This window comes from Asterias amurensis, chromosome 11, assembly GCF_032118995.1.
Source record: "Asterias amurensis chromosome 11, ASM3211899v1".
In the NCBI taxonomy this organism is placed as follows: domain Eukaryota; kingdom Metazoa; phylum Echinodermata; class Asteroidea; order Forcipulatida; family Asteriidae; genus Asterias; species Asterias amurensis.
The window spans coordinates 12,265,317-12,276,358 of NC_092658.1; the positions used below are offsets into that span (position 1 = coordinate 12,265,317).

Sequence of the window (11,042 nt, forward strand, 5' to 3'; positions counted from 1 at the left end):
CATTTTATTCTGTGCTTAACGGTTCTATGAGGGCACTCTATGAGGACAATTTAAATTTGTATTGGAACTTTGCAAAGGGCACCACAGCAAAAGCACAGGGCACCGCAGCAGTTGCTGTGGGTGCTTTTGGTTATTTCGAGGCATGTACTACTGTTTTTACCCGTTCACAAGTTTGTGTCAAGCACTGTATAAAGCTGTGCATGCTGTGAACAAGACTATTTGTCTTTGATCAAATACTTTTTCACCACCTTAACAAATGACTATACAACCAAACCATGTCAGTTGTTAGGAGGGACATCATTCAAGTGATGCCATCTTTGTGTATGTTTTCAGGGGTTTGACCGATGAGACAGAGATCTTAAAGTTCCTTCAGCATGGTACCTTAGTCGGTCTCCTGCCAGTTCCTCACCCTATACTGATCCGAAAGTACCAGGCTAACAGTGGTACCACTCTATGGTTCCGTACCTACATGTGGGGTGTCATCTACCTCAGGTATGAACTTTTATTCACTCATTTCTCATTACGGGAATGCTCTATTAAAGAAAGAGGCCAAAATAACACATCCTTTTCCTTTTGCAATTCACACCTGTTAAGTCCGTGTAATTCCTTTTTTTCCAAACAGTGGTCTCAAGCGGTAGGGTTGCTGACTGCCCCAGGCAGATTAACTGCTCTTCTATTAAATTTAATGACTCAAGTACATCAATGTAAACACACCAACTCACCGAAAAGGATGTATACTTTGAAAGTGTTTGTGGCCAAACTTCGGACTTCTTTAATTGAGCTTCCTCTTAATGCTCCATGTTGGTTGGATTGTCTTTTTATGTGTTGATTACCTTTCAGCTGTTTCTGAAGGGAAACTAATTACATCAAAACGAGCAATAGACATTATGCATCATGCAACAGGGTTGCGGAGGTCAGAACAGCCGAGTCCAATGATTTGCCTTCTTTGGCCGCTTTTTGGTCTGTGAGTGAGCGCTTTTTAGCCTCAGTGTGGGCCCTTCTTGAGAGTGTGACCCTTAGGCAAGGGGTCTATTAGGTTTATGAATTCTGATTTAGTAGTCGCTGGTCAAATACTAGTTTCAAAATGACTAAGAATTATCCTAGCTGATGGCGTCGGGTGAATTTGGTCAACACGGCATATCAGAAATTTTTGGTATCTAAAAAAAATCTCAATGTTTAGAGTTTAAAGGCACTGGACAAAGACCAGTGTAATCACTTGGTGTACAAAATGTACCTGTGAAAATTTGATCTCAAATGGTCGTCGAAGTTGCGAGGGAATAATGGAAAAAAAAACATCCATGTCGAATTCAATTCAAATATTTTAGTGAGAAATAACTTCTTTTTCAAAAACTAAGTTACTTCAGAGGGAGCCGTTTCTCAGTTTTTTTTATACTATCAGCAACCCTCCATTGCTCATTACCAAGTGTTTTTAGTTTTCGATCGGCAGCAAATTGCGCCACAGCACCTTGTCAAAACATTACATGGTGCTATCAGAATTAGGTCTCATAATTCAAACATAGTCCAACATCTGGCAGGCAATACTGTATGTTACAGCACCAGGAGCTTCACTGGGTGACAGACATGTGCGCTATATCAGAAGCCACAATTATTATTATTGTTGCCAATAGTGTCCAGTCCCTTTAACATTGTAATTTCTTTACAGACTATAGAAGGACGACAGACGACAATCTTTTGATCCGTTTCTTTCAACATACCCTCTCATCAAACTCGTCCTTGTGCCCCTATGTGAAATAATAGTTCTCCTGGCAGATCTTAAACTTAATAGAGGCAGCAGAAGCATCTTTTTTGCCCAATCTAGGCAAACAATTTACGCTGAACCACCGTTCCCAGGCCAGTGATTTAAGCTTTGCGTCAGTAAACTCACGACCGGACAAATTGTCAATGTTGTAATGTATTTTTTCAATCAAATATCAATGCCCTGCCGTTTACTATCATGAATAAAAACAAATCGTGTTGGCTTAGAATCTGATATTTAGCTTGCAATCATACAAAATAGATAAAGTTTGTCTTAGTGCTTGTTCACATAATATTAATAACAATAACACAAGACCGCAATGCAAGAGCCTTTATGCGAAAATAAAAACTGTTATTATGTTACAATACAATACAGTACAATAGAAACATGTATACAGAATCTAGAAGAACAAAAATAATAATGTCGAGTTTTGGAAACTTGTTTTGTAAAACAATATAATAGTCATGCAGTGTGCGGTAAAAATGATGGGCCACAGGCCATGTGGTCGTGTGGATCCCCAGTAAAGCCCCAGTAAAGCCAGTAAAAATGTTTGTATTTTTTGTCAGTTCTTGAGATACATTCTAACCCCTTGAAGATATTCACGGCATGTTGTTGTCTGTTTGTTTGTTTTTGTTTGTTTGTTTTTTATTTTATTTTAAACCGAAACTGTGTTGTGATATTGTTTGTTTTATTTTTATTTGACTGATTGTAACCTTTAGGAATGTGGAGCCACCTATTTGGTATGACACTGGCGTCAAGCTCTTTGAGGTCCAACGGATAAAGGACAGCTAGAACAGAAATCTCACACCGCTATTTATTTTTCTCAACTTGTGACCATAATCACATATAGTATTAGTTGCTCTCGACTTTGATGGACAACAACAACCTAAATAAAATCTATCTCAACATTCAAAAAGTGCAAACAATTTTTGGTTTAGTTTATAGTAAATCAAACTACACTGGGTAACGTTTTCCAGTGTGGTGTATTTGGACCCACTTGTTTACATAAGTTACTCTGTACGCATGGTCAGGTAGTAGGAGGGTTGACTGTGGACTTAGCTGCATTCACCACATGATAATTATCATATTGCTGGCTGGCATAGTATCATTCAAAACCACAGTGGAGTATATTGAATGGTCGGACAGTAGGAGGGTTGACTGTGAAATGTTACACTTGGTAATATTTCCAGCAGAGTGACTGGTCATTTTGAATCATGTAACAGTTGTACACAGACATCACTGTGTACGCATGCATGGTCAGATAGTAGGAGGGTTAAAGGAACACGTTGCCTTGGATCAGACGAGTTGGTCTATAAAAAGCTTTTGTAACCGTTTGTTATAAAATGCATATGGTTGGTAAGATGTTGTAAAAGTAGAATACAATAATCCACACAAGTTTACCTCGAAACTGCCTGGTTTTCCTTTAACTTTGCAAACTACAACACGGTCGTAGTCCGGGAGTATGGGATGGCCGACCATGTAAGTCGACGAGGTAAAAGGAAAACCAGGCAATTTTGAGGTATATTTGTGTAGATCATTGTATTCTTCCACTTACAACATCTTTATAACCATATGAATTTTATAACAAGCGGTTACAAACGCCTTTCAAAGACTAACTCGACCGATACAAGGCAACATGTTCCTTTAACTGTGGACTGTGATACTGTGATGCATTCACCATGGTATCATATTGCAGGATGGCATGGTTAAGCTATCACTCAAAACTTGAATTGGATGATTGTAGAAGGGTTGACTGTGATATTGTATAATATTGTATTGCAAGACGGCATAACTTACCATCTTTCAAACCCATAATAGTGGATGAGAGTGAATGGTCTGAAAGTAGGAGGTTTGAAGAATAAACTGGACACTGGCTGTTCTGCAGCCTGTATGTATCACTGGTATACAGAATAAATAGGCCCTATCCCTTTAAAGACAAACTTCATAAATGATAATGGCGATGGAATGGACACAGGTGAAATTCAGCCAACATTTTTCATTATATTTAAAGCCTCACAAAATTTTCAGAAGAAAAATTATTAAAGTGAGACCTTGAGAAAACAAAATTAAATTTTCCTGAAAAGCTATGACAAAAAAACTAGTGTTGATATTTTTTTTTCAACGGTTGCCTCCTGTCTGAAGTTGTCTGAAAAAAACCACTGATTTACCTTCAGTGGGTTTTTATTTTCCAAATTAAAGGTGTTCCAATGTGGATTTGGAGATTGGTGCATTTTTTATTCTGAAGGTGCTTTTAAGAGCAAATTTTGTTTTTGTCTTTGAGTTTCTATCCCGAGTGCAATTTCTTGGAGCTTCACTCATTTGTGTTAAAAAAAAATAAAAAAAATTGACATGTGAATGCAAATAAGTATCATATCAAATCCCCATCATTTTGGTCGTACTTCTGCGGGTTTAACAGCTGCAATTTGGGGAACAAAACTAATTTGTTTGTTGTTGTAAAACAAAAAAATCATTATTTGACCAGAAATCTTTTGTCACAATTTTGTTTGCCAATAGTAGAGAGTAGTACTGAATGAGCGTGGCAAATGAAACATTCTAATAATTAATGATATTTTAATAATTTAGTGTGGAATTGGGCAGTGGAAAATATTTGACAAGAAAGATATAAATAGCTTTCTGATAACAGATTTTCAGAGTGTTCTTCAATATTGGATGATTTTTTTTAATAACTTAAGTGTATTAATATTATTTTATTTATTTGTTTGTTTGTATATTGTATTGGACATTCTAAACAAGGTGTTACAGCAGTTTTCTTTTATAATAATTTCAGCCCAATTTCATAGAGCTGCTTAAGCAGAGTGAGTTTACCAGCTAAAATAGCATTCCACACATACCTTTATGACTGGTATCCTGTGTCTTTTTGCCGAGCAAAACAAATGTCAAAGCAATGTTTACTGCTTAAGCAGTTCTTTAAAATTTGGTCTGGGATCCAATTTCAAAGAGCTGCTGAAGCACAAAAAGTAGCTAAGCTCAACAAAATTATGCTTACCAGAATAATGTTACCAGCCTCAATTGTCATGTCACAAGTACAGTTTGTGACTGGTATCCTGTTAATTTCTGCTTAGCAGGCAATTGTGAAGCAATATTTTCTGCTTACGCAGCTTTATGAAATTGGGCCCTGCTTGGAAAACCTGCCTGAAGCTACAGGGCCCAATTTCATAGAGCTGCTTAAGTAGAAAAAACGCTTAACAATTGTCTGCTAAGGAGAAATAAACAGGACACCAGCCACAAGTTGTACATGTGACATGGTAGTTTGGCTGGTAACCTTATTCTTGTAAGTATATTTTTTGTTGTGCTTAGCTGCTTTTTGTGCTGAAGCAGCTCTATGAAATTGGGCACAGGTTTGTTGGGCCAAATGTCTGTCTTTACTACCAGTAAATATTGTGTTTATTAATAATCATAATCTTGTGGATGAACTAATTTCTATCCTTCATTAGGAGAAATTTGTTCAATTTTTAAAACTCTTGAAATTACTTCTCACCACTCCTGCTGCCGCTTACTCTAAAGGAATCTGGACCCACCGATATGGTATGATACTGACGTGCATCTCTTTGAGATCCAGCGAGTTTGAGCTTGTTAAGTAATTCATTTATTAATTTATTTGTATGTAGGATTCTGTATTGCCCGCTTCCCTCCCTAAGTGTACGCTATTCTGCTTTGTGTATTGTGTGTAAGAAGTGTTCCCCTTCCCATGACCCACAATGCACTGTATTGTCTCGCTATACTTGGTATATGTACATGTAGATAGTTCAAGCATGTATGTTTATTGACCTGGTTAATTGAAGGATTGGACGCCCCTTTTGTTTTTTTACACAAAAGCGAAGTGAGGGCGTCCTTACTCTGTAAAAAGAATACCCGGTTCCTTGTGAGACAGGCCTCAGTTTCATTGGTTAGATTGATTATACAAACCATAGGGGTCGAACTTGAAGGTTTCAAAACTGTTGGGTCAGTATCTGGAAGTTGTGAAGGAACGACATGGATGCACTTTTGTGGGTCCGTGCACTTTTTTTATTGTGTCCATTTGCAAAACCTGCAATACCAACAACCTAATTTTGTGAATTTTTTTTTTTGGCTGTTGCCTGCCCCCTTTTTCTTGTAGCCCCACCTTGAATGGCCATTGTCATGTGATGGCTGATACCCTTACAACAATATTATAAATTAAAATAGTATCAGTAGGGTAGATGGCAGTGGCTTTCGATCCAAACTGGACCTTCTTCAGAGGCATAAAACAAGTACAAACAAATACATATCCATTTATAGAAAAAGAGAGGCGAGAAGGATTAAGGGAAGGATCCAGAAAGAACGGGAAAAACTTAAAATATTTTGTCCTATTACAAACAAACCTGTGCTAATGAGGTCACAACCTCATTTGCATATTACAATCATGACATGTAGTGTCATGACAGCCATTTTGTAAATGTGCTTTTTAAGAGTAGATTTATGTGACGTTGTGAACAGCATGATTTGTTGTTGAACCCACCAAGAAAAAAATTAAATGTAGATTATTTCCAGCACAGTCTTGTTTATTTAGAATAGATGGACTGCACATGACTTCATTGACCGCCATTTTTTATGACAAAAAAATCAAAATGTGCATGCAAGTTAGGGTTGCTACGCTTGACTATCAGCCAACACAGCTTGTCTTGGGAGCACTTTTCTTAAAAGATAGCGGCCAATGCAAGGGGGTCTAAAGATACAAAACAACTTTAAAAGGGCGGAAGAAAATGAAATGTATCCCCTACTTGGATTCAATTTTCCTTGTTTTTCATAAAAAAAATTAAAACTCCCAGTCCCAGAAAAAACAAAACCATTGAAATGCAGTTTTAATTGTGTAAAAACAAGAGGATTTCTGCCAAAAAATGCTGACTTTTCTTACTTGAATTTTGTTCAATTATTTACCTCTCAAAAATTGTTCATTGATTGAAGTACAGTATTTGGAAGTTTTATGATACATTTCTGATTAAGGCGAAAAGAAGTTAGAAACCGGGCAAATTTATAAAATGACAAAAAAATAAACTTTTGATAATTATTTTTTAGACTAGGTTTCCTTGCAAATTTCTAAAATATGTTTTGTTTGAGTATGGTACTTGCTGACAGGTCCTGTATATTTAGTGGTAAACCCGGTTGTAAAATACTGCTTTGTAAATTGTAGTCTGTACAATGCTGTATGTATGCATGGCCCCGCCCCCCTCCGTATTTAATTCCAATGCTGTTTGTATTTCACATGAACTTGAATGTAAATGCAAAGTAACGTTATGTGATGCTGATGTTTTCAGTTGTGCTATTGTTCTATTGTTGTGATGGCGAACTTTGGTGTTTGCATTCTCAGGAAAGTATGAACAATTCTTTATGGTGGCTTGAAAGGCGTCATGATGCAATTTTGGTCTAAACTGAAGGAAACAAATGGGGAATAGGATTTCTTTTATTTTCAAATTTAAAAAAGAAGTTTTGTTGGTGTCTTCAAAGAAAGTAGTATAAAAAGTCTTGAATATTGGCTTTGTACAAATCAATTTATTGTGCAATAACTAATTAACTGGTAAAGTGTATGATTCTTTGGCCATCTCTTGAAACCACAAATTCAGTTTTGCCTCTGGCCTCAGCTCTGGCAGACGTTTTGTAAGTGGGCGCTTTTGGTGCTGGGCTTCAAACAGGCAAACAGAACCTGGCCAAGGCTGTGGTGTTGATTGCATAATAGATGTATAAGTTATGAAGACGCTATGTAAGCCATCCACCTGTAACTGTATCTGGTTTTGCCGCTCCCATTTGCTGTGAATCTCTGCTGTGCTTCTTGCAAAATATTAATGCAGTGAATTGTTCATGTATATATAAGCTACTGGGTCCAGGGACTAATTTCATGGCTCTGCTTTCTGCGAAATTCTGTGCCTATAGCCTGTGTGCTTTTAATACAGGGCGCTGCAAGCACAGAATTCCGCGGTAATTGAACCCTGATGTTACTCTTATTGCTGGTATTATGTATTTATCTCTATAAAGTAAAGCCCAGTTCACACTTCCTGTGAAAGCTTCGAGCGAAACAAATTTGGCATCACTGCTCTGTTTGCGCTGCAAATGTTTTGTAAAAGTTGAGATGTACTCGACTCTTGTTTTTAACGTCAAAATTTTCAAAGCATTCGCATTCACTGGAAGTATGAATCGGACTTAACACCACAAGACTTTGTATAGCCCTGGTTTATACTTCATGCAAAAGTGAACACGAAACAAACTTTGGTGACGAACAATACAAAGTAGTGTTTTTTTTTTCCTAAAAACAAGGTCATCTTCATAATTCAATGCCATTAATATAGTCCTTAGTACTCTGATTTCATCACAGTATGTCAACAGCTTCGTGGAAGAGTGTGGAACCATTGTGTCTGTTTAACTGGCAGAAAAAGGTCAGATTTAAAAACAAAATCCGGAGATTTCTTATATCTGTGCTAAAAACTTCAAATGAAATTCATCACGCACTTAGAAGAAATATGCACCGAGTAGCTTTTTGCGCACATCAAAAAATGTGTGAGTTTATACTAATCATCAGCGTTTGTTGTTGTTTTTAAAACAGGGTACTTGGCAATGCTTTGCCCTCTAAAGTATGCTCCTTTTGCTTTCACAAATTTCTTCTAAAATTTCTTGGTTTGGGGTTAAAAAAAGTAAAATTTACATGAGTGGGATTGGACTTTTACAGGTAAATAAATTAGTGAAATTTGACATTAGTCTGAGATCTGGGTACTGAGCATCGGTATTTTTTTGCTCTAATGCAGAGTGCTATTCAACCGATATTTGGGGGGGGGGGGTGTTATACATTTTCAAGTTACAGTAATTTTGAGGCAATTAAATATCATGTTTTTCTTATGAATATAGTTTTCTGTATACAGGTTTACGTTTGCATAGTAGAGTGTAGTTAGGTTTCTTTATTTCTTTCTTTTTTGTCTCGAGCTTATTTTAATTCTTATTTATTGTTTGTTAAATATTTTATGAATATATTCATTTGCACTTAATGCAAAGAAAAAGTATTAATACATTTGTTAAGATTTAAGAAATATTTAGTCTGGAATAGAGGGTAGGGGTAAGTGTTGGTAGAAGAAGATTATATTTTCAACATTCCTGTTGTAAAGACGGTATACTGTACTTTTTGGGTGATGTTCCACAAATAAACTTTAAAAAGAGCATTATGGAAATATGAAAAAAAGGGCTGATACAATTGTTCACTTTGAGAGGAGAATGTCTGCACAATCTCGGGGGATAGTTCCCCTAAAATAAATGCAAGTTTTAATTGATTTAGGATCATTGATTCTAATCAATAAACCAATTTTAGAGTTAGATTTAAATAGTGTTTGGAACAAGGACTTACTTAGTCAGAAGTTCATGCTTCAGTTTGATTGAATTCGGCAGAAGTTATCATAGCATGCATGTGACTGATTTTCTGTTTCTTTTCAAAACGGTGCCGTAGAAAACTGAAAAACACATACATTCTGAGGAATTCAAATTTCTGAGGAATTCGGCAGCATATTGCGCCAAAGCACCTTGTAAAAACATTACATGGTGCTATCATGATTAGGTCTCAAAATTCAAAAGCACAGGCTCAAATCTTGCAGGTAGGTGTGTTACAGCGCCAGGAGCGTCATTGAGTGACGGACATGTGCGCTATATAAGAAGCCACAATTGTTGTTATTATTGTAGGAAAAAATGACTAGAGCAGGCTTTGAACCTATGGCTTACGGATTAATGTGCTGGTGCTCTACCAACTGAGCTATCTTTTCCTATATAGGCAGTCTCCCTATTTTGTCTGTATCTTTGTTCGGGGTTTCTGCCAACATAGGGTTTGATTGATCAGTTTGTAAACACTGGCACATCAATCCGAAGGTTGGTGGTTCCAATCCTGCTCAAGTGAATTGTTCTTTGTTCACGCCCAAATCATTTAAAATTCACCTAGTCAATTTACCTTCTGGTTTATTATTCGAATTCAAATTTAAGCAGTAACTTTTGACTAATCAGTGCCCAATTTCTTAAAGCAGAAAATCTTGGCTATTAGTAAGAAATGACCGGAGTACCAGTTGCAGCAATGGTAACTGTATTGTGTTCTGACTTGTGATCTATTTTTGTTAAGCCAAATTTTTTGTGCTAAGCAAGTTTTTTGTGCTAACGGATTTTTTGAAATTGGGCCGAGGTCATTGTACCAGGGTCTGCTGCCGCCTTGTGTCAAAATAAGTCCAAATAAGTTGGAATTATTCTATTAGTATAAACTTGTACCAACCCTTGAAACTGCAGGTAGATTACTGATAAAAAAAAACTTCTGTTATAAGCTGTAAAAAATAAGGAATAATAAGAAACAACCAAAGAAGGTTTTGGCTTTACCTGGCTGCATATATTAACATATAATTAAATGTTAAAATGACTTTAGCTTTTAAGCACATGTATATTTGAATGTTGGGCATTTTTACATTGTAACCAGGACTCAATTTCATAGAGCTGCAAATGCAGAAGATATTGCTAAGCAATTTCCTGCTTAGCAGAAATTAGCAGTATACCAGTCACAAAGTGTACAAGTGCATGGTGACCTCATTCTGGTAAGCATGATTTTCTTCCTTTTTGTTCCTAAGCAGCTCTGTGCAATTGGGCCCCATAGTAATGGTTTGACAACAGCTTGACTGAAACTCTTGTGTGGTTAATAACTGAAACCGTTATTGGATACAAGTGTAAAAATGCATCCAAGCCTGCAGATATTTTTAATCAGTGATTGGCCAAAGCAGCACAGTTTGTGGAATATGTATATAATATGTTGGTCAGTAAATGGTAATTAAAAACTTGCAACAGATTCTGCGTCTTCTGTGTGAGGTTGATTTTTAACATTTGCATGGAAGTTGCTTTAAAGACGAAGTATACCTTTGGTTTATGGAACCGTTTCGTCGTTTTAATCCTATACACAATAGATATACATGTGTGTGTATACGGTAAACATTTTTTTTAATTAGGTGGTACGTTTTTAGATATCACCTGAAACTCTGGAGCGGTTTCCACGCAGAGGAAGAATAATGCAGAAGAAACGTTTCTCAGAATATTTTCCAATTCCTCTCTGTGACGTTTCTCAAAATCAACATCTGTACTCTCCAGTGCTTCTTATCAAGTAATTTTTTGTGGTCATTACTTTTTTGGGGTGATACTCAAAGGTACATGTATACCCTTCCTTTACAGAGTGAGATTTGTGTCCAAACAGTAATAATGGACGCTTACATACACATGTTACACATCTGCCAATGTTGATGTTCATTGCACA

The 11,042-nt window shown here is 36.6% G+C and overlaps 1 protein-coding gene across 4 annotated transcripts in view; it reads left to right on the top strand.

Annotated features, from left to right (window-relative positions):
* The window catches only part of LOC139943777 (protein HID1-like), a 28,865-nt gene extending 18,282 nt beyond the window's left edge, over positions 1-10,583 (top strand). For 3 of the 4 annotated variants that reach the window (XM_071940572.1, XM_071940574.1, XM_071940575.1), the window contains 2 exons: positions 334-492; positions 2,476-10,583. In XM_071940572.1, the coding sequence (XP_071796673.1) occupies positions 334-492; positions 2,476-2,548 (232 nt within the window). In that variant the 3' untranslated portion in view covers positions 2,549-10,583. The remainder of the gene's footprint in view (positions 1-333; positions 493-2,475) is intronic. The other variant, XM_071940573.1, reaches the window with a different exon arrangement.
* Positions 10,584-11,042: the final 459 nt, after the last annotated feature.